The sequence below is a fragment of the Bufo bufo genome, chromosome 1 (genome assembly GCF_905171765.1).
Source record: "Bufo bufo chromosome 1, aBufBuf1.1, whole genome shotgun sequence".
In the NCBI taxonomy this organism is placed as follows: Eukaryota; Metazoa; Chordata; class Amphibia; order Anura; family Bufonidae; genus Bufo; species Bufo bufo.
The window spans coordinates 183014748-183039598 of NC_053389.1; the positions used below are offsets into that span (position 1 = coordinate 183014748).

Sequence of the window (24851 nt, forward strand, 5' to 3'; positions counted from 1 at the left end):
TGTCCTGGCTCTGTGATTACATACTGAGAAAGAAAAAAAAATCTAATAATAAACTGTCCGTCAGTAACTGGCGGTCAGTGGGTGTCTGTGATTAGGCGTCCGTCATTAGACGTCTATTAGTGACGGTCAATTTCTTTATTAGGGACCCTGTGTCCGTCTGTTACTGGCGGTCAGTGGGTGTCAGTGAGTTGGTCGGTGTCAGTCAGTCAGTCGGTGGGTGTCAGTCATTTGCCGTCCATTACCAGTCTATTAGGGACGGTCAGTTATTTTAATTTCTTTCTGAGCTGTACAGAAAAAAAAATGGCTCAGAGATTAATCAGTGCAGAGCAGGCATACGAATTTCTCTGCTCTGACCACTCTGAATCTGACACCGCTTCAGAGGCGGAAATATTTTCAGATAGCGGGGACTCCGATTCTATCCCCAGTCCCCATAGCCCTATGGTGGTAGAAGTCGCCACCTCCTCTCATTCTCCACCCAGCGGTCCCGTCCCTTCTGCTACGTGGGTTCCTGCCACTTCATTTCCCCCCCCCCCCCCAAGTACCCCAATTTTTATCCACTCCCCAAATTAAATGTGGATGTCACCAATTTTACCCCTTATGATTTTTTTCACCTTTTTACCATACCTTAGGGGGTCTAGTTTTCAAAATGGGGTCCATTATGGGGTTTTTCTATTGTTTTGGCAGCTCAACGCCATTACAAGTGTGCAATGGGGCCGGAACCTTTTTCAAGCAAATTTTGTGTTCTGAAAACAACTGGGTGCTCCTTTTATGTTTGGGCCCTGCTGTTTGTCAAGACATAAGATTAGGGCCACAATGGGGGTATTTCTGAAGACAGGAGAAACGGGGTGATACATATGTGTAAAAAAAAAAAATTACATTTTTTTTCACCTACTTAGCATTAATTTCTTTAAAAAACTAGTGGGTCAAAAAACTCTTTACACCCCTAGATGAATAGGGGGTCTAGTTTTCAAAATGGGGTCCATTATGGGGGTTTCTATTATTCTGACACTTTTAGAAGCCTCTGCAAACTTGGCTTGTTGTAGGAAAAAATATGTACTTCAAAAATTTTAAAATTTATGTTAAAATGTTAATTCTCCTAAATAAAATAAAAAAGTAAAAATTTTTTGTAAGTGCAGCCAAAATAAAGTAAAGATGTGGAAATATATTTCTGATAAAAATAGTGAATAGTATTTATGTATAGGAAATATTGCAGTTGAAAATAGAAAAATGTGCTAATTTTTACAAATTTTCATAACTTTTCACTTTTTTAATAAAGATACGCATATTTTATCGGTAGAATTTTACCACCTAGGTAAAGTACAATATGTGACGAGAAAACGTCAGAATTACTTTGATGTGCAAAACCGTTACAAAGTTATTCTAAGCTAAAATGACATATGTCAGATTTCCAAAATTTGGCTTGGTCACTAAGGGGTTATGCGAGCCTGGAAATTCCCCAATTATTTATTATTGAAGCACCATTTATTCCATAGCTCTGTACATATGATAAGGGGTGCACATACATAATCCAGACAATTGCACTAAGCATAAATAAATAAGACGAGTTACAGACTGGTACAGAAGGAGAGAGGGCCCTGCCCGCAAGGGCTTACAATCTACAAGGTATGGAGGAAGGACACAGTAGGTGAGGGTAAAGTTGATCATTGCGGTATGGAGGCAGCAGGGTCACTGGTTGTAGGCTTGTCTGAAGAGTGGAGTTTTCAGGTTTCTTTTGAAGGATTCCACTGTAGGTGAGAGTCGGATATGCCCGGGCCCATCACACTGATTCTACTTACCTGGCTCCCCGTGCCGCTCCTGGTTCCCGCACGGCGGATGGTTGAAGCCAATGGCAATAGCGACGGGGACGAGCCTCCCTAGCATCACCCTGCTGTTCGGAGAAATCTAGCCAGAAGTGGCCTTCTTGAAAGAACTGCAACCAAAAAGCCATACTTTTGACATGAAAACAAGACCAAGCGACTCAACTATATATGAACACACAGGGGTGCAGAAAAATGGTAGCAGATGGTTTGGACTGATGAGTTCACTTTTGAAATATTTGGGTGTAACAGGGCAGTTTTTTTCACTGAAGGGCTGGAGAGGGGTACAATTATGAGTGCATTTTAGCAAATGGGGTTGGGGATTTGGTCAGGATTAAAAGGGGCTGTGCACCTTTGGGAGGCGGGGGTTCTCTGTTTAGTTTCCACATACAGGTGAAACTCGAAAAATTAGAATATCGTGCAAAAGTCTATTTATTTCATTAATTCAAATTAAAAGGAATTGTATTAATGCAGCTTTAAATTAGAATTTTGTGAAAAGGTTCAATATTCTAGGCTCAAAGTGTCACACTCTAGTCAGCTAATGAATCCATATCCCCTGAGCAAAGGGAACCTGAGATTGTGACTTTGGGGTTTCATAATCATCCAAATGATAACATATAAAGGCTTGAAATATCTCGCTTTGCATGTAATGAGTCTCTCATATGTTAGTTTCACCTTTTAAGTTGCATTACTGAAATAAATGAACTTTGCACGATATTCTCATTTTTCGAGTTTCCCCTGTACACTGTATACCAGTTTATTAACTTATTTAGTGTTTTGATTTATTCCAGTTATACTCTCTTGGGTGTATGTTTCTGAGACTGATTGTTGCCTGTTATGCTTTTTACAGGTATTTGACACCTCAGACCTTCCAGGAGGGGTTGTAAACATACTTACCGGTGGACGGGACCATTTGTCCAAATATCTGGTGGAACACCAAGATATACAAGCAATGTGGTACTTTGGATCTGAAGAGGTAACGCTGCTTATTTTTCTGTACTTTTCATTTCCATAATGCTGTATTTCTATTAGGGTCATGGGCTCCTCTTTTCTTCCCGCACAGTGACGGGTCAGAGACCATGCTCAGAACACTGAGAAAATAAGGTTTTTTTAAGTTGCTCTTTGAATTGGTTAACAATTGAGGTGATACATTCTCTTTATCTTCTGAAATTGTATATACATATGAATACAGGTGTCTTCCTGGTTCTGTGGGGACCCTCACAGATCAACAGAATGAAGTGCTGGGGCCCCTTCACTGCAAAACTAGACCCAGCGCCACACTCATCCATGTATCTCTGTCTAGCACTGCTCCACTCAAAGTGCTGTAATGGTGACCAGTGGGGGCCTCAGGCAATACCATGTCAGCAAAGGAGGCAATATGGACAATCACAATACATTAGGAAGTGCCTTGTATTAACTTTCTCTACATAATAAATGCCATTTTCTGAAGTGAGACAGCCCTTTAACACTGATGGCCTATGCTTAGAGAAGGTCATCAATGTGGGGGTATTGCCTGAGACATACAGTGACTCCTTTACTGCAGAGTTTAGCATTGCTCCCTCCAGGGCAATGCATTTGTGACCATTACAGCACTTTAGCATTTTTCAAATGAGTGGCGCAGCCCTGCAGTACTAGACAGAGCCACATGGATGAGTGTGGCGCTGGGTGTAATTTTGCGGTAAAGGAGCTCCAGCACTTCATTCTGTTGATCTGTGAGGTAATCCTAAATTGAGGATCTTGTAACTGTGTAAACAAAGGACACATATAAGAATATAAAAGTTAGAGGTCTTAAATCCATAACCTGTTATTATGTGACAGCTTCTAGTTGCTGGCTTAGGGTTGATTCATACGACTGTGGTCGGCTCGGGAAACACGGGCCATGTGTCACCTGCATCTCCGAGACCGACCGTTGCTCCCCTGACCCGAACTGACTGCATCCGAGTGATTTACGAAACAGTCAGTTCCTATCTGATCATGGGTCTGTTGTACTGTGCTCACATTAGATTCGTGATCAGATAGACTGACTGCACCATAAATCTCCATGATGCAGTCAGTTCGGGTTCAGGGAGCCACTGTCAGTCCAGCGGTTGGAGCCAACACATGGGCTGCGTTTCCTGAGCTGATCACACGGCCGTGTGAATCAACCCTGATAGATTGTAGTTTCTCCAATCTTTGCCGGAACTGCCTGCCGCCTGTATGCAAACGGATACCATTTGTAGACTGATCCAGATGCGGATCAGTCTCACAAATGCATTGCAATACCGGATTAGTCTCTCCGCTTGTCATCCGGAAAAACGGGTCCGGTATTTATCTTTTTAACATTTTTAAAGGTCTGCGCATGCACAGACCGCAAAACCGGATCAGTTTTTCCGGAACACTTGGGGCCGGATTCGGCATTAATGCATTTCAATGGAAAATAATGCCGGATCTGGCATTCTGGCAAGTGTTTCAGAATTTTGGACGGAATTGCTCATTAGGATAAAACTGATCAGTTCTTTTCCGGCATTGAGCCCCTGTGACGGAACTCAATGCCGGAAAAGTTTAACACAAGTGTGAAAGTACCCGGAGTTAAGGCTGTATTACACCAGCTGATTGTCGGGCAAATCATCACTAATAGGCATTCGTAGGAACGGTCGTTAGCCATGATCTGCCCATATAACACTTCCAATTACCCAATGAATGACCAAACGCTTGTTCAATGGGCAATCGCAATCTTTCAGCAGGTTTAAAAATCATCGATTAGAGAGCAAGATCTGCCGCTGGCAAACAATGATTCGGTGTGGGGACGAGCAATGGCGTTAGCGATCGCTCCTCCCTATACTGTGGGGGAGATCACTGCATGTAATAGCAGAGGTCTCTACCACTGATGAGCAGGCGATTGCTGGGAAGGAACGCTAGTGTATTACAGCCTCTCCTAAGACCATTTGGAAATTGCCTGAGGTGGATCACCGCTATGGCTATTGATTAGCTAAGTGGACATTTGTAACCATTTCCTGTGTGTCAAGCTGGGACCACTTCATTCACTTCTATGGGGCTGAAGGAAGTAGCTGACATTGGGGGCATATCCTAGCAATATGCCCCCAATGTCTGAGATGGGTCAACCCCTTTAATATCCAGTAATGATCAACTGTAACAGAGATAAATGCAAGTCAAATGAATGACCATTTAATATATGGACAGCTGGGTCCATTAGACTGATAACTGCTTCTTATTGTCAGCTCTCCCCCTCCCTTTAATAGAGGAGGGCACCGAGATATAGAATTGCACCAAGTATCGAAATATGTATACTTTTTTTGTTACTTCGATGGTCTCTTTGGTGCAGTACTGACATTATTGTGCAGCTTAGTAGCAGTTCCTACTAGAGCACATAGGGGGCGATTTTTTCAAACGGGTGGAAAGTAGAACTGGCTTAATTTTGCCCATAGCAACCAATCAGATTCCACCTTTCATTTTTCACAGCTCCTTAGGAAAATGAAAGGTGGACTTTGATTGGTTGCTATGGGCAACTAAGCATGTTCTACTTTACACCAGTTTGATAAGTTTCCCCCATAGTGCGCACAATGCAGCGCATGCCATGTTCTTATCAGCGGCTGCACGTCTGTGACAGGAGTCTAGGGAAAGCGCTAGAGCCGAGAAGGCTGCAGGGGTGAGAGCACTGGGAGAACCGAGCCATCCTATGCCTCTAGCGCCTCCTCTCTCTTGCTCACTCCAGGGAGATATTAATTTGCTACATCATAACAAGCTCAATGGCTGAGAGCCATGGTGCAGCAGAACGAAGAGCAGGAGTGAAGCATAGGACCGGTCTGGGCCTTCCTCCCTGGTGACTGCGCTTTAATAGTATACATTTCTTGAGCATAGATTTTGACAGGGTATGGACATCTTTGTGCACTAAAAATCAATAACCCCATATCTTACCGTAATGCAGCACATAATAAAATTGCACTTTTGTTTACTGGTATCAGCTTTTCAGAATTGCTCTGAAATGAGTTTTGTTCACTGCTGTCATCTCCTGTGAGGCTCTGTGGATTTCACATGCACCAGCACAAGCTCTGCTGCCCCTTGTAACACAAGTCACCTTGCTGGCAGTTCTGCCTCCAGTAGTCCACAGCAGGCTTTAGAGGGCCTGTTTCCCCAGCGTGGGGCTCTCAGCCATCCAGCACGGCACAAAGCCTCAGATCCCAAAAACAGACATCTCTGCTGAGCCCAGCTGCCTATTTAAGGAAAGCCAGGTGCTGCCAAAACCCAGACCGGCACTTAAACTCCGGTCCGGTATTTGACCTCACCTGGCTGGAAATCAGCCCAGCCACACATGCTGGGAGGAAAATATATATAAGTGTTTCAAGTTGACCTGAAACTTGTACATTGATCGAAGACTTCCGTTATGGATTCCGCTACCACGGACCATAAGGGTCTATTCACACATCCGCAACTGTTTTGCTTTCCGCAAATTGCGTATACGCAAAACACAGACACCGGCCATGTGCGTTCCGCATTTTGCGGACTGCACATGGCCAGCAGTAGGATAGAAATGCCTATTCTTGTCCGTGGCTGTGGACAAGAATAGGACATGCTCTATTTTTTTGCGGGGCCGCAGAACGAAAGTACGGATGCGGACAGCACATGGTGGTGCTGTCCGCATCTTTTGTGGCCCTATTGAAAATGAATGAGTCCACACCCCTTCCGCAAAATTGTTGAACGGATGCGGACGTGTGAATGGACCCTTAGTTACGGTCCTTGGTAGCAGAATCCATAACAAAATTCTTACATAACCTGAACCTTGTACAACAAACTTGAAACACAAGTTCGCTCATCCCTAGTTGCAACCATAGGGGTGAATAAAGTGTTTTTCTTTTCACTCATTTTTTGAGAGAGGGGCGTGGCTTCATGTGTGCGGGACCTAGCAGCTTCTGATACAGCACTCCTGACCAGAAAAAGTCAAATACGCATGAGTCTTTTTCCAGGGAGTAAAATGGCCTGAACAGGTATCTATGACGCTTGTACAGGCCTTATTGCAACCTCTGGCTGACAGTCTGCACTGCTCTGCCATCCTGGTGGGGGGGGGGGGGAGACACACAGGAGGAGTTACAGAAAATCTGTCAGATGACGGATTCTCTGTAAACTCGCTGAGAGCAGCCTACTGTGCATAGGAAGCACAGCAGGCTGTAGAACAAAAACGAAAAAAGATAGAGAAATAGAACCAACTGGAGAAATGATTTTCTCCACAAAATAAATTAATTAGTGTAAAAACATTTTTTTTTTAAAAGGTGTCCATATACTTTAACCTCCTCAGGACCGCCGTACGCAGGATTGCGTCTTTGCGGCGGCCCTGCTCTTCTGGGTGAACGCGCGCACACAGGCGCGCGCGTTCACAGGATCGGAAGGTAAGAGAGTTGATCTCCAGCCTGCCAGCGGCGATCGTTCGCTGGCAGGCTGGAGATGTGATTTATTTAACTCCTAACAGGTATATTAGACGCTGTTTTGATAACAGCGTCTAATATACCTGCTGCCTGGTCCTCTGGTGGTCCCCTTTGTTTGGATCGACCACCAGAGGACACAGGCAGCTCAGTAATATATTGCACCAAGCACCACTACACTACACCCCCCCCCCCTGTCACTTATTAACCCCTTATTCACCCTTGATCACCCCTGATCACCCCATATAGACTCCCTGATCACCCCCCTGTCATTGATTACCCCCCTGTCATTGATCACCCCCCTGTAAAGCTCCATTCAGATGTCCGCATGATTTTTTACGGATCCACTGATAGATGGATCGGATCCGGACGTCTGAATAAAGCCTTACAGGGGCGTGATCAATGACTGTGGTGATCACCCCATATAGACTCCCTGATCACCCCCCTGTCATTGATTACCCCCCTGTAAGATCCATTCAGATGTCCGCATGATTTTTACGGATCCACTGATAGATGGATCGGATCCGCAAAACGCATACGGACGTCTGAATAAAGCCTTACAGGGGCGTGATCAATGACTGTGGTGATCACCCCATATAGACTCCCTGATCACCCCCCCTGTCATTGATCACCCCCCTGTCATTGATCACCCCCCCTGTCATTGATCACCCCCCCTGTCATTGATCACCCCCCCTGTCATTGATCACCCCCCCTGTCATTGATCACCCCCCCTGTCAGGCTGCATTCAGATGTCCGTATGATTTTTACGGATCCACGGATACATGGATCGGATCCGTAAAACACATACGGACATCTGAATGGAGCCTTATAGGGGGGTGATCAATGACAGGGGGGGTGATCACCCCATATAGACTCCCTGATCACCCCCCTGTCATTGATCACCCCCCTGTAAGGCTCCATTCAGACATTTTTTTTTGGCCCAAGTAAGCGGAAATTATTATTTTTTTCTTACAAAGTCTCATATTCCACTAACTTGTGTCAAAAAAAAAAAAAACTCACATGAACTCACCATACCCCTCACGGAATCCAAATGCGTAAAATTTTTTAGACATTTATATTCCAGACTTCTTCTCACGCTTTAGGACCCCTAGAATGCCAGGGCAGTATAAATACCCCACATGTGACCCCATTTCGGAAAGAAGACACCCCCAGGTATTCCGTGAGGGGCATATTGAGTCCATGAAAGATTGAAATTTTTGTCCCAAGTTAGCGGAAAGGGAGACTTTGTGAGAAAAAAATAAATAAAATCAATTTCCGCTAACTTGTGCCCAAAAAAATTTTTTTCTATGAACTCGCCATGCCCCTCATTGAATACCTTGGGGTGTCTTCTTTCCAAAATGGGGTCACATGTGGGGTATTTATACTGCCCTGGCATTCTAGGGGCCCTAAAGCGTGAGAAGAAGTCTGGGATCCAAATGTCTAAAAATGCCCTCATAAAAGGAATGTGGGCCCCTTTGCGCATCTAGGCTGCAAAAAAGTGTCACACATCTGGTATCTCCGTGCTCAGGAGAAGTTGGGGAATGTGTTTTGGGGTGTCATTTTACATATACCCATGCTGGGTGAGAGAAATATCTTGGCAAAAGACAACTTTTCCCATTTTTTTATACAAAGTTGGCATTTGACCAAGATATTTATCTCACCCAGCATGGGTATATGTAAAATGACACCCCAAAACACATTCCCCAACTTCTCCTGAATACGGCGATACCACATGTGTGGCACTTTTTTGCAGCCTAGGTGGGCAAAGGGGCCCACATTCCAAAGAGCACCTTTCGGATTTCACAGGTCATTTACCTACTTACAACACATTAGGGCCCCTGGAAAATGCCAGGGCAGTATAATTACCCCACAAGTGACCCCATTTTGGAAAGAAGACACCCCAAGGTACTCCGTGAGGGGCATGGCAAGTTCCTAGAATTTTTTATTTTTTGTCACAAGTTAGTGGAAAATGATTATTATTATTTTTTTTTTTCTTACAAAGTCTCATATTCCACTAACTTGTGACAAAAAATAAAAACTTCCATGAACTCACTATGCCCATCAGCGAATACCTTGGGGTGTCTTCTTTCCAAAATGGGGTCACTTGTGGGGTAGTTATACTGCCCTGGCATTCTAGGGGCCCAAATGTGTGGTAAGGAGTTTGAAATCAAATTCTGTAAAAAATGACGAGTGAAATCCGAAAGGTGCTCTTTGGAATATGGGCCCCTTTGCCCACCTAGGCTGCAAAAAAGTGTCACACATGTGGTATCTCCGTATTCAGGAGAAGTTGGGGAATGTGTTTTGGGGTGTCATTTTACATATACCCATGCTGGGTGAGATAAATATCTTGGTCAAATGCCAACTTTGTATAAAAAAATGGGAAAAGTTGTCTTTTGCCAAGATATTTCTCTCACCCAGCATGGGTATATGTAAAATGACACCCCAAAACACATTCCCCAACTTCTCCTGAATACGGAGATACCACATGTGTGACACTTTTTTGGAACTTTCATGGAAGTTTTTATTTTTTGTCACAAGTTAGTGGAATATGAGACTTTGTAAGAAAAAATAAAAATAAAAAATAAATCATCATTTTCCGCTAACTTGTGACAAAAAATAAAAAGTTCTATGAACTCACTATGCCCATCAGTGAATACCTTAGGGTGTCTACTTTCCGAAATGGGGTCATTTGTGGGGTGTTTGTACTGTCTGGCCATTGTAGAACCTCAGGAAACATGACAGGTGCTCAGAAAGTCAGAGCTGCTTCAAAAAGCGGAAATTCACATTTTTGTACCATAGTTTGTAAACGCTATAACTTTTACCCAAACCATTTTTTTTTTCCCAAACATTTTTTTTTTATCAAAGACATGTAGAACAATAAATTTAGAGCAAAATTTATATATGGATCTCGTTTTTTTTGCAAAATTTTACAACTGAAAGTGAAAAATTTCATTTTTTTGCAAAAAAATCGTTAAATTTCGATTAATAACAAAAAAAGTAAAAATGTCAGCAGCAATGAAATACCACCAAATGAAAGCTCTATTAGTGAGAAGAAAAGGAGGTAAAATTCATTTGGGTGGTAAGTTGCATGACCGAGCAATAAACGGTAAAAGTAGTGTAGGTCAGAAGTGTAAAAAGTGGCCTGGTCTTTCAGGGTGTTTAAGCACTGGGGGCTGAGGTGGTTAAAAACATTCCAGGAGTTCCTTGGCCTCCTTCTGCGGAATCCAAGTTGCGCACTTGAAATGTCTCGTCGCTCACCTTCTTTCTCGTCAGTTGTTGAAGCTGATAGGGACCTGAAAGAACTTTGAAGAACAAATTTAGTAATAACTCCTCAGTATCATAGGACTGTGTTCACGCTCTAGGCATGATTGTCGCTTATCAAATTAAATAAACAGTCCTGAAATGGAGTTTGCTTCTAGCTTTAGCATGAAAGTTAGCAGGTTCTTGGACTTTACAGAGGTGTTTTTGGGGCTGAGTAGTATTAATGTTTATGGCAATCCAAATGAATAGTCTCGTGCAGCTTGTGAATGATTTCAGGTCACACGGGCACTAATTAACTTACTGCTTGACCTTTTTCTGTTCCTATTCTAAAACATCACTGACGTTCTTCAGCACTGTGGCTCTCATTGAGCTGAACTGTTCATTTCAGATGCCAGTGCTCTTGGCACAGACCACCTCTCTGTCAGGACACAAACATCACTTTCCTGTCGTGCGCTCTAACTCCGGAGTTGGTCAGGGATGGGTGTGCTACTTTTCATCCTTGTTTTGGGTCACTCTCCAGCACCCTCTAGCTTCACACCCTCACAGTATATGACATAGGTTTGTTTACCTGAGAAAGCCGTGAACAACAGTTCTTCTTTTTCGTAGACTTGAATTCGTAAATATCATAGTCTCTAGTAGGGTTGTCACATTACCAAAATTGTGATTAGATTGCGATACTTGATACCATTCGATACCATGCAAAAAAAATAAAACACCAAAAAAGCTGCGTGCATTCCGCATTTTATGGAGCGTCCGGCCCATAATAGAACAGTCCTATCCTATTTTTGGGGGGACAAGGTGAATAAAAAATGTCGAACCGCGCATTTTTTTAAATTCTTTTTCTGTTACGGCGTTCACTGCATAGGAGATTTTTTTTATATTTTAATAGTTCACACTTTTTCAGGCATGGCGATATATGTTTTTTTTTATTGTTTATATATTTTATATGTAAAATTGGGAAAGGGGGCGATTTAAACTTTTAGTATTTAGTTTTGTGGTTTTTTTTTAACTTAATTTTTATTTTATTTTTTGTACTTACTATTAGCCCCCTTAGGGGCTAGAACCTGGGATCTTTTAATCCCTTGACCTATTCACCCTGATAGAGCTCTATTAGGGTGAATAGGACCTCACACTCTCCCTGCTGCCCTGTGCATAGTACACACAGCAGCAGGGAGATTACCATGGCAGCCAGGGCATCAGTAGCATTCTGGCTGCCATGTTAACCGATCGGAGCCCCAGGATTACACTGCTGGGGCTCCGATCAGAAACTGCCGCTGCACCACCAATGAAGAGGGGGGAGGAGACCCTGTGGCCACTGCCATCAATGAACATAACAATGAGGGGGGGTCGCTTGTGGCCACTACACCACCAATTATTATAATAGTTATACTGGGGGAGTTGCGGGGGTGGGGCGCACTGCGCCACCAATGATTATACTTTATAATACTGGGGTTGGGGGATGCACTGCGCCACCAATAAATGTAATTAACACATTAATTTAAGTGTAGGCAGCGGGTGCTGGCAGCGGCATCACATACCCGGCACCCGCCCTCCATGATATGGCGCTGCGATCCCCGGAAATGAACCCCTTAGGTGTGGCACCTGAGGGGTTAATTGCCAGGGATCGCAGCGCCATGTTATAGAGGGCGGGTGCCGGGTATGTGATGCCGCTGCCAGCACCCGCTGCCTACACTTAAATTAATGTGTTAATTACATTCATTGGTGGCGCAGTGCATCCCCCAACTCATGTTGGCTGTCGTGATGACATCATATTTCACCGTGCACGGGATTTCATGCAAGATCTTCCAGGGAGCCTTTTTTTTTTATTATTGTAGATGCCGTGGTTACATTTGACCATGGAATCTAAAGGGTTAAATGTCCGCAATCGGCGTTACCGCCAGTCGCAGGCTTTAGCCCTGGGTGCCTGTTGTTTAAAAGTCGTGACCACCGACGTATATATACTTAAAGTAGTCGGGAACAAGTTAAAGGCCATCTGTCAGAAGATTTGTACCTATGAGACTGGCTGACCTGTTGCATGTGCGCTTGGCAGCGGAAGGCACCTGTGTAGGTCCCATGTTCATATGTGCCCGCATTGCTGAGGAAAGTGAAGTTTTCATATATGCAAATGAGCTTCTAGGAGCAACGGGGGAGTTGCCATTACACCTAGAGGCTCTGCTCTCTCTGCGCCTGCAGTGCTATCTGCACTTTGACTTTACAGAAGTCAGGACCAGGCAGGCATGATCATGTTTTCACTGCCTGTCCCTGTCAATCAAAGTGGAGAGGGTGCGGTAGCTGCAGAAAGAGCAGAGACTCTAGATGTAAAGGCAATTCACCTGTTGCCCCTAGAGGCTCCTTTGCATGTATAAACACTTCATTTTATTCTCAGCAATGCGGGCACATGTGAACATGGGACCAACACAGAAGCCTTCAGCTGCCAAGTGCACATGGAAGGTCAGCCAGTGTCATAGGTACAAATCTGCTGACAGATGCCCTTTAAATTCAGTGTTGTTAGATAGACATTATAATTATAGGTTAACAGTATGGTTACTAGACATAACAGGCAATCATTAAAGAGGACTTTTCATGTTTTTTTATTAATTGAGATTAATACCTTTACTGCTATCCAATCACAGCTGAGCGCGTCACAGCCAGCTAGAAGGAGACGCCCATTGAGAAACCCTGGCGTCTCCTCCTCCCTGTACCGATGCTCAGTATTAACATACTGAGCGTGAAAACTGCAGGGGGCACAGCGGGGCGCAGGAGCGATATTTTAAAAAATCAGGCATCATCAGCGGGGGGTACCCCGCAAGTAAAGGTATTTATCTCAATTAATAAAAAACCATGAAAGGTCCTCTTTAAACTTACTGTTTGATAATGGTCATAAGGCAGAAAATTGCAAAAAAAAGAAACATTTTAATAAAAGAAGTCAAATACTGTTTCCTAATCTTAGAGGCAAACATATTTTTCTATTCTATGAGTATACTGTTTAAAATATCCTTTCTGACCTCTCCCAGCACAGGGTGAGGAATGTAGGCTTAGGAAAGAGAATAGGATCATGTTACTGCAATCATATCCTTCTATAATATATAATGTTTGACATGTGCATGTGGAATTATATTCACAATATTAAAATCAGGATTCTGCAATAGAAATCGACAGAACAATGCCTGAAATATACAATCATTCACTTATTGCTACTTATCCATTTACACGCCATGGTAATTAATTCAATAGAACAGCAGTGTACATATACAGTATTTTTAGCCACTTGCTAATCCTTGTCTCATAATTTCTCTGTTAATAAGGTCCCTCAGTAAGACTACATTCAGACGATAAAAAAAATCACAGAAAAAACAAAGGTAAAAACATCCTACACGGTATGATATACAGGGTGGGCCATTTATATGGATACACCTTAATAAAATGGGAATGGTTGGTGATATTAACTTCCTGTTTGTGGCACATTAGTATATGTGAGGGGGGAAAATTTTCAAGATGGGTGGTGACCATGGCGGCCATTTTGAAGTCGGCCATTTTGAATCCAACTTTTGTTTTTTCAAAAGGAAGAGGGTCATGTGACACATCAAACTTATTGGGAATTTCACAAGAAAAACAATGGTGTGCTTGGTTTTAACGTAACTTTATTCTTTCATGAGTTATTTACAAGTTTCTGACCACTTATAAAATGTGTTCAATGTGCTGCCCATTGTGTTGGATTGTCAATGCAACCCTCTTCTCCCACTCTTCACACACTGATAGCAACACCGCAGGAGAAATGCTAGCACAGGCCTCCAGTATCCGTAGTTTCAGGTGCTGCACATCTCGTATCTTCACAGCATAGACAATTGCCTTCAGATGACCCCAAAGATAAAAGTCTAAGGGGGTCAGATCGGGAGACCTTGGGGGCCATTCAACTGGCCCACGACGACCAATCCACTTTCCAGGAAACTGTTCATCTAGGAATGCTCGGACCTGACACCCATAATGTGGTGGTGCACCATCTTGCTGGAAAAACTCAGGGAACGTGCCAGCTAGATGAACAGTTTCCTGGAAAGTGGATTGGTCGTCGTGGGCCAGTTGAATGGCCCCCAAGGTCTCCCGATCTGACCCCCTTAGACTTTTATCTTTGGGGTCATCTGAAGGCAATTGTCTATGCTGTGAAGATACGAGATGTGCAGCACCTGAAACTACGAATACTGGAAGCCTGGGCTAGCATTTCTCCTGCGGTGTTGCTATCAGTGGGAGAAGAGGGTTGCATTGACAATCCAACACAATGGGCAGCACATTGAACACATTTTATAAGTGGTCAGAAACTTGTAAATAACTCATGAAAGAATAAAGTTACGTTAAAACCAAGCACACCATTGTTTTTCTTGTGAAATTCCCAATAAGTTTGATGTGTCACCTGACCCTCTTCCTATTGAAAAAACGAAAGTTGGATTCAAAATGGCTGCCATGGTCACCACCCATCTTGAAAAGTTTCCCCCCTCACATATACTAATGTGCCACAAACAGGAAGTTAATATCACCAACCATTCCCATTTTATTAAGGTGTATCCATATAAATGGCCCACCCTGTATAAATGTGCGGATGTCCCTGGCCATATTATTGGAGAAAATCAGAGAAATAAGATAATAATGCACTTAGTAAAGTAGATGCAAGCATTATATATGGACAAAGTCCACACTCTGATATGATAAAATCTGAGACAACTGTCTCAGATTTCATCATATCAGAGTGTGGACTTAGTAAAGTAGATGCAAGCATCACATATGGAGAAAGTGCATTATTATCATATTTCTGTGATTTTCTACATTCAGACGATAGTGTAAAACGGACATCACACGGCCGTTTTGAAAGCCAGTTAAAGTCAATGAGGCTATTCACATGGCCGTTTTTTAACATTGTACGGACCATTTTGGACGGACTCCCATTGAAATTAATTGGCCCGTTTTTAACTGGCATTTAGACAGGAGTGTACCCATCTATCGCCCATTAAAAACAGGTACACAAAAAAAAAAAGAGCCATTCAGTGGTAAACAAAAAAAAAGAAATACTCACCTCATCCACTTGCGCACACACATGGACACTTGCTCCTTGCTAGCCACAGTATTAATACCAGACCATAGATAATAAGAAAAAACAAAACCGCATACAAAGGCTGCACATCTCTATATTAAAATTTATAGGAAGCTGGTGATTCTAGCGACACGCGTGGGGCATTGCACCTATGCACCATATTTGATAAGTATTGAGTATTATTTGAGGTCATATTTATCGCATATTATGAATTTTTCTGGCGGCTTATGCTTGTCCACATTTAGGACTTGTTGATCATAGGGACGTGTGTTGGACATAATTTTCTGTCCTAACACTTGGTCTTGATTGTATGCAATGTTTTTAACTTGTCTCGTGTTGTTTAATAAAATATAAATTTTAATATAGAGATGTGCAGCCTTTCTATGCACTTTTGCTTTTTCTTATTACCTATGGTGAAGTGCAAACATGGCACCCACTCGCGCATGCAGCGGGAGTCATGGCCGGCGGGTCTGCGCTGTTTCAAAAATAATGCCGATCGCGGTCATTAAAGCCTCTAAAGGGTGAAAAACCCGGAAGCTCGCACTTCCGGGCTTATTACCGGCATCCTCTGCGGCCAATGAGGATGCCGGTAATTGGTTTCAATATGCTGGGTCGGAATTGAAGCTGCAATTCTTATTTTGGCCAACATAAGAAATAAGCAATTCTTTTAGACCAATGAGGCTTCAGAATAAAAAAAAAAAATGTGTTTTGTAGGTTCAAATACAATGCAAGCTTCAAAATCATAAAAAAAAGTAATTTAAAAGTATATAAAATATTAAAGTTTAAAACACCCTTTCCGTAGAATAAAAAAAAATACATAAATAACAAAAAATATAAACATCATAAGCATAACCGTGTCCAAAATGCCCGTACTATTAAATGATAAAAATATTTTTCCAAAACGGCGAATGGCTGAACTTAAAAAAAGGGTCAAAATGGCCAATTTGATCAGAAAGTCACACACACTCCAAAATGGTATCAATAAAAACTACAGATTGTACCGCAAAAAATTAGCCCCCACACACAGCTCAGTAGATATAACTGTAAAGTTATGGGGGTCAGAGTTCATATAGGAATTCCAGTAACTTCATTTTCTGAATGTTATCTTCAGTAATGACAGGAAAAGAGCTCACTTGGTTCTGTATATCTATAACTTTAGTTTGTATAGTCGTGGATACCTAAGGCCTCTTTCACACGACCGTTGTGTGCACCCGTGGCCGTTGTGCCGTTTTCCGTTTTTTTTTCGCGGACCCCATGACTTTCAATGGGTCCGTGGAAAAAACGGAAAATGCACCGTTTTGCAGCCGCATCCGAGATCTGTGTTTCCTGGCCGTGAAAAAAATATGACCTGTCCTATTTTTTTCACGGCCAACGGTTCACGGACCCATTCAAGTCAATGGGTCCGTGAAAGAACACGGATGCACACAAGATTGGCATCCGTGTCCGTGATCTGTGGCCGTAGGTTACTTTTTATACAGACGGATCCGAAGATCCGTCTGCATAAAAGCTTTTTCATAGCTGAGTTTTCACTTCGTGAAAACTCAGAACCGACAGTATATTCTAACACAGAAGCGTTCCCATGGTGATGGGGACGCTTCTAGTTAGAATACACTACAAACTGTGTACAAGACTGCCCCCTGCTGCCTGGCAGCACCCGATCTCTTACAGGGGGCCATGATCAGCACAATTAACCCCTTCAGGTGCGGCACCTGAATGGGTTAATTGTACTATCATATCCCCCTGTAAGAGATCAGGGCTGCCAGGCAGCAGGGGGCAGACCCTCCCCCCCTCCCCAGTTTGAATATCATTGGTGGCCAGTGCGCCCCCCCCCCCTCTATTGTAATAATAGGTTGGTGGCCAGTGCGGCCCCCCCCCCCTCTATTGTAATTATTCGTTGGTGGCACAGTGTGCGCCCCCCCCCCCCCCCCCCCTCCCTCCCTCTATTGTAATAATTCGTTGGTGGCACAGTGTGCGCCCCCCATCGGCCCCCCCTCCCTCTATAGCATTAACAACATTGGTGGCCAGTGTGCGGCCTCCCATCTCTCTCTCCCCCCCCCCATCATTGGTGGCAGCGGAGTTCCGATCGGAGTCCCAGTTTAATCGCTGGGGCTCCGATCGGTAACCATGGCAACCAGGACGCTACTACAGTCCTGGTTGCCATGGTTACTTAGCAATAGTACAATAGTAGAAGATTCATACTTACCTGCTGGTGGCTGCTGCGATGTTCGTGTCCGGCCGGGAGCTCCACCTACTGGTAAGTGACAGGGTCTGTGCGGCGCATTGCTAAATGAACTGTCACTTACCAGTAGGAGGAGCTCCCGGCCGGACACGAACATCGCAGCTCCCAGGTAAGTATGAATCTTTTACTATTGTACTATTGCTAGTAACCCGCTGCCACCAATGATCGGGGGGGAGATGGGAGCTCCTCCTACTGGTAAGTGACAGTTCATTTAGCAATGCGCCGCACAGACCCTGTCACTTACCAGTAGGTGGAGCTCCCGGCCGGACACGAACATCGCAGCAGCCACCAGCAGGTAAGTATGAATCTTCTACTATTGTACTATTGCTAAGTAACCATGGCAACCAGGACTGTAGTAGCGTCCTGGTTGCCATGGTTACCGATCGGAGCCCCAGCGATTAAACTGGGACTCCGATCGGAACTCCGCTGCCACCAATGATGGGGGGGGGGAGAGAGAGATGGGAGGCCGCACACTGGCCACCAATGTTGTTAATGCTATAGAGGGAGGGGGGGCCGATGGGGGGCGCACACTGTGCCACCAACGAATAATTACAATAGAGGGGGGGGGGGGGGGCCGCACTGGCCACCAACCTATTATTACAATAGAGGGGGGGGGGGGCGCACTGGCCACCAATGATATTCAAACTGGGGAGGGGGGGAGGGTCTGCCCCCTGCTGCCTGGCAGCCCTGATCTCTTACAGGGGGATATGATAGTACAATTAACCCCTTCAGGTGCGGCACCTGAGGGGTTAATTGTGCTGATCACGGCCCCCTGTAAGAGATCGGATACTGCTAGGCAGCAGGGGGCAGTCATGTACACAGTTTGTAGTATATTCTAACTAGAAGCGTCCCCATCACCATGGGAACGCCTCTGTGTTAGAATATACTGTCGGAAATGAGGTTTCACGATCTAACTCATATCCGACAGTATATTCTAACATAGAGGCGTTCCCATGGTGATGGGGACGCTTCAAGTTAAAATATACCATCGGATTGGAGAAAACTCTGATCCGATGGTATAAAAGGGACTCCAGACTTTACATTGAAAGTCAATGGGGACGGATCCGTTTGAAATGGCACCATATTGTGTCAACGTCAAACGGATCCGTCCACATTGACTTGCATTGTAATTCAGGACGGATCCGTTTGGCTCCGCACGGCCAGGCGGACACCAAAACATGTCCGAGGATCCTCCAAAAATCAAGTAAGACCTACGGACGAAAAAACGGTCACGGATCACGGAAAAACGGGACCCCGTTTTGCGGACCGTGAAAATATACTGTCGTGTGCAATAAGCCTAAGACGAGTGATCTTGTAACCTCTGTACAAGAGGTTTATGGACTTAGATGCCTGACAATGGGAATTGTGCTTACTTACAGCTGATACCTGTGTATTAGGGCTCATGCACACGAACGTATTTTCTTTCAGCTTCCGTTCCGTTTTTTTTGTGGACCGTATGCGGAACCATTCACTTCAATGGGTCCGCAAAAACAACGGAAGGTACTCCGTGTGCATTCTATTTCCGTTTTTCCATTCTGTAAAAAAGTAGTGCATGTCCTATTATTGTCCACAAATCACTGTCCGAGGTTCCATTCAAGTCAATGGGTCCACAAAAAATACGGAACGTACACGGAACACATCCGTATGTCATCCATATTTAATCCGTATTTTGCGGATCCATACTGTAGAAATGCTATGCCCAGGCTATATTGCTCATGTGTTTGGTGATTAATCAGTTACTGTTTCTGTTTCCGATCTGCAAAAAACGGATTGCATACGGAAACCGTACGGATATGTTTTGTGGAATAACGGAACGGAAGAGGACTTAAATCAGAGAAAAAAAAACCTCAGATACGGAACAACGGATCCATGAAAAACAGACAGCAAAACAACGGTCGTGTGCATGAGCCCTAAGGGTCCATTCACACGTCCGTAGTGTATTGCGGATCCGCAATACACCGGGCCGGCACCCCTATAGAAATGCCTATTCTTGTCCGCTATTGCGGACAAGAATAGGACATGTTCTATTTTTTTGGGGAGCCGCAGACCGGAAGTACGGAGCCACGGACCAGAAATGCGGATGCGGACAGCACAATGTCTTGAATTGCGGAACAGATGCGGACCCATTCTATGGACGTTTGAATGGACCCTTCGGCCTCTTACACACGACCATATGGCTTTTTCAGTATTTTACGGTCCGCAAAAAAACGGATCCGCAAAAAATATGGATGAGGTCCTTGTGCATTACGTTTTTTTGTGGAACGAAACAGCTGGCGCCTGATAGAACAGTACTATCCTTGTCCGTTATGCGGACAATAATAGGACATGTTCTATCTTTGAACGGAACGGAAAAACAAATTCGGAAACGGAAGGCATACGGAGTACCTTCCATTTTGTTTTGCGGATCCATTGAAATGAATGGTTCCGTATACGGAACGCAAACAACAGAACGGAAACGGAAAAAAAAAAAAACTTCGTTTGCAAGAGGCCTTAGGGCTCATGCACACGACCGTATGGCTTTTTCAGTGTTTTGCGGTCCGTTTATGGACCGTCTTTATTGTTACATACATAACATAATAATAAAAAACATATATGTGGCAAAGTGAACACAGGAATGACAGCGGACCCTGAAGAAGCGACAGCGAAACGCACGTCGGGGTCAGGACTATTGGTCTGTATTCATTTGAGCAGCTCTTTCTCCCTTGTCTATCCCTCTCCCATACACTTTGCACTTTACCATATTTATTGCATCGGCATCTATTTGGTTTTTGTCAGGGGTAGATGGGTGTTACTGCATTTACTGTATTGATACACCATTGTTAGTCCGGTGTCATTCCTCTGTCCACTTTGCCACATATATGTTTTTTATTATTATGTTATGTATGTAACAATAAAGATTTTATACTTTATATGGCTTTGTTGTACATTTATAGATCTTCACCACGGAGTGCACACGGCCAGTGCCCATATATTGCACAATACGGCACTGAGCGCTTATGCTCGCAGGCATGAGCCTTAAGAAGCAGTACCGGATCTCAGCTGCATGCTCTTGTTATGTTATTGACCTGGCCACATATCTTCACAGCTGGCCTCACTTTTTCAGATAGTGACCTGCTACGTCATACTTAGTGCAGACAGATGACTGAACTAGCACTGACCGATAGTATGAACGCTCGCTAGCTGCCACCAATTACCCAATGAACGAGCAAACGCTCGTTCATCAGGCAGTCAAGGTTTTTAAGCATGCTCTGCTACCAGCAAACAATGATTCAGTATGGCGATGAGCAATGCCATTAGCGATCTGTACTCCTCATACTGTGGAGGAGATCGCTGCCTGTAATAGCAGTGTTCTCTTCCGCTAATGAACAGGCGATTGCTGAAAAGAAACGCTTCCCTCCAGACAATCTTCGTCTTGATTTTTTTAATCTAATACAGCCTGAAAGGGGTTCTGCACTTTCATTTAACTGATGATCTATCCTCTGGATAGATCATCAGCTTCTGATCGGCGGGGGTCCGACACCTGGGACCCTCGCCGATCAGCTGTTTGAGAAGGCAGCAGCGCTCCAGCAGCGCCGTGGCCTTCTCGCTGTTTACCGCCGACCCACTGACGTCACGACTAGTATCAACTAGCGTGGGCGCGGCTAAGCTCCATTCAAGTAAACAGAGCTTAGCCGCACCCACGCTAGTTGATACTAGTCGTGACGTCAGTGGGCTGGCGGCCCGGCGGTAAACAGTGAGAAGGCCACGGCGCTGCTGCCTTCTCAAACAGCTGATCGGCGGGGGGCCCGGGTGTCGGACCCCCGCCGATCAGAAGCTGATGATCTATCCAGAGGATAGATCATCAGTTAAATGAAAGTGCAGAACCCCTTTAACAGCAAGGGGAACACTGTGTTTGCTTGTTTTTCCATTTGTTTCTGACTAGTATCAGATCTTTATCCAAGAGTGAGGCCAGCTGTGAAGAGAAGAAGTGACTTGGGCAATAACATAGGTGCAGGTCCTGGAAGACTAGGAAATCAGCGCATGCGCAGGCTAACAATGGACTGCCTCCATCTACTGCCACTTTACGGACGAGCTGTAGGCTGATTAAGGGTCCATTCACACGTCTATGTGTTTTGCGGATCCGCAAAACACGGACACCGGCAATGTGCATTCCGCATTTGCAGACTGCACATCGCCGGCACTCTCATAGAAAATGCCTTTTCTTGTCCGCAATTGCGGACAAGAATAGGACACGTTCAATTTTTTTGCGGAACGGAAGTGCGGGTCCGCAAATGCGGATGCGGACAGCACATTCCGGCCCCATTGAAAATGAATGGGTCCGCACCTGTTCCGCAAAATTGCGGAACGGATGCGGACCCATTTTGCGGACGTGTGAATGGACCCTAAGAGGAAGAGCTAAGAAAAGAAACACGAATACCTGCCATACAGTCCTACAATTTCTATTCCATTAATGCATAGGCAGCGTATCATCAGACATCAGTGACTCCCCTGGGTAACTTGTTTCTTTTTCACTTTTAACAGGGATCTAAATTTATGGAGTGGTCTTCTGCCGAAAATTGCAAGCAAACCTGGGTAAACTACGGGCTCACCAGAGACTGGGAGAACCCCCAGGAGGGAGAAGGCGAAGAGTTCCTGTATCATGCCACCCAGTGCAAAAACATCTGGATACCCATGGGGGAAATATTTGCAAACTAACATGGTGAAGGCCTTATTGCAGTCAGGGGATCTTATGACTTACAGTACATTCAATTAATACCTCAGTGCATTTCTAAGGACCTGTAAACCCATCAAAGATTATGTGCCCTTCTTTCTTAGGGTACTTTCACACTAGCGTTTTTTTATTCCGGCAGCGGAACTGCCTGCCGGATCCAGCAAGCCGTGTACAAATGGAAAGCTTTTTTTTTCCGGATCCGTTAGACAGATCCGGTGAAATACCGGATCCGTCTCATCCAGTATCATACGAAATAACAGATCCGGAATTTGAAGATCAAAAGCAAAAATAGCTCCTCCTATATCCCGGTGCATGCGCGGACTGGAAAACCCAAGCAGCATTTTCCGGAACACTTTGTACCGGATCCAGCATTAATACATCTCTATGGAAATAAATGCCGGATCCGGCAAGTGCGGTATTGTTCCGGGATTTTGGCCGGAAAAAATACCACAGCATGCTGTGGTATTTTGTCCGGTCAGATACCGTACAAGGGAGGGAATGGAAGACATCCTGATGCTTTCTGAACGGATTGATTTCCATTCAGAATGCATTAGGACAAAACTGATGCGTTTTTCTCTGGTATTGAGACCCTTTACCGGATTTCTATACCGGAAAAGAATAACGCTAGTGTGAAAGTACCCTTAAAGAAGTTTTATAAAATTAGCCTCCTTCCTCCATAAACAAGGCTAGTTTCACACTAGCCCTATTCCAACAGAGAACAGCCTGACGCATCTCTCTGCATTCCCGCATACCATGTTGCCGTCCGGCCCCATTAGCTATAATGGAGATCTGTCCGCAACCCGCTAAATATGCCAGAACAGACTGCCGAATATAAAAGCGGCAGTGTGAAACTAGCCTAAATTGGCTGTAGATATTAGTTGTCAGGTCTATGCAGGAACTTCTTATAAACCAATATTGGTGGTCCAAAATACACATTAGATTGTTAGCAGTTTGCACCAAAAATCAAATGTATTGGGCCACTATATTGGCCGCGAACATGAAAGTGGGTCTAACATTTCCCCCAACATATACAGGGGAGCCAGCAGTTATTGAAAACTTGTATAACTTTCACACTAGCGTTCGGGTGTCCGCTTGTGAGCTCAGTTTGAAGGCTCTCACAAGCGGCCCCGAACGCATCCGTACTGCCCCAATGCATTCTGAGTGGATGCGGATCCGCTCAGAATACATCAGTCTGGCAGCGTTCAGCCTCCGTTCCGTTCAGCAGGCGGACATCCGAACGCAGCTTGCAGCGTTCCGGTGTCCGCCTGGCCGTGCGGAGCCAAACGGATCCGTCCAGACTTACAATGTAAGTCAATGGGGACGGATCCGTTTGAAGTTGACACAATATGGTGCAATTTCAAACGGATCCGTCCCCCATTGACTTTGAATGTAAAGTGTGGACGGATCCGTCTGACTAACTTTCACACTTAGATTTTTTTCTGAACTATAATGCAGACGGATCCGTTCTGAACGGATCCCAACGTTTGCATTATAGGAGCGGATCCGTCTGTGCAGACACCAGACGGATCCGCTCTGAACGCAAGTGTAAAAGTAGCACCATACAGTGGAATAGTAACGGAGGTTGGAAATGAGGTGAGTTTATTGGTCCTTTAACCACTTAAGGACCACAGGTTTATACCCCCCTAGTGACCAGGCCATTTTTTACAAATCGTCACTTCACAAATTTAACGGTTTATTGCTCGGTCATGCAACTTGGCACCCAAATGAATTTTACCTCCTTTTCTTCTCACAAATACAGCTTTCTTTTGGTGGTATATGATTGCTGCTAAGATTTTTTGTTTTTCCGATATTAATCAAAATATGCCGCAATTTTCTCAAAAAAAGTGTATTTTTAACTTTCTCTGGTTAAATTGTTCAAATATAATTACATTTCTATACAAGTTTGTGTCAGAATTTATTGTGCTACATGTCTTTGATAAAAAAATCCAATAAGTGTATATTTATTGGTTTGCGCAAAAGTTATATCGTTTACAAACTATGGTACAAAAATGTGAATATCCGCATTTTGAAGCAGCTCTGACTTTCTGAGCACCTGTCATGTTTCTTGACGTGCTAGAATGCCAGGATAGTATAAATACCCCACAAGTGACCCCATTTTGGAAATAAGACACCCCAAGGTATTCTGGGAGGGGCATGGCGAGTTCCTAGAATATTTTTTTTATTTGGCACAAGTTAGCGGAAAATGATTTATTTTTTATTTGAATTTTTTTTCTTAGAGTCTCATATTCCACTAACTTGTGACAAAAAATAAAATTTTACATGAACTCGCCATGCCCCTCACGAAATACCTTGGGGTGTCTTCTTTCCA

General features: G+C 44.2%; 1 protein-coding gene across 1 annotated transcript in view; it reads left to right on the forward strand.

Annotated features, from left to right (window-relative positions):
• The window catches only part of ALDH16A1 (aldehyde dehydrogenase 16 family member A1), a 96747-nt gene extending 73768 nt beyond the window's left edge, over nucleotides 1-22979 (forward strand). The window contains exons 16-17 of the mRNA XM_040433042.1: nucleotides 2668-2793; nucleotides 22333-22979. Coding sequence (XP_040288976.1) covers nucleotides 2668-2793; nucleotides 22333-22506 — 300 coding nt within the window. The 3' untranslated portion in view covers nucleotides 22507-22979. The remainder of the gene's footprint in view (nucleotides 1-2667; nucleotides 2794-22332) is intronic.
• The last annotated feature ends 1872 nt before the right edge of the window (nucleotides 22980-24851 follow it).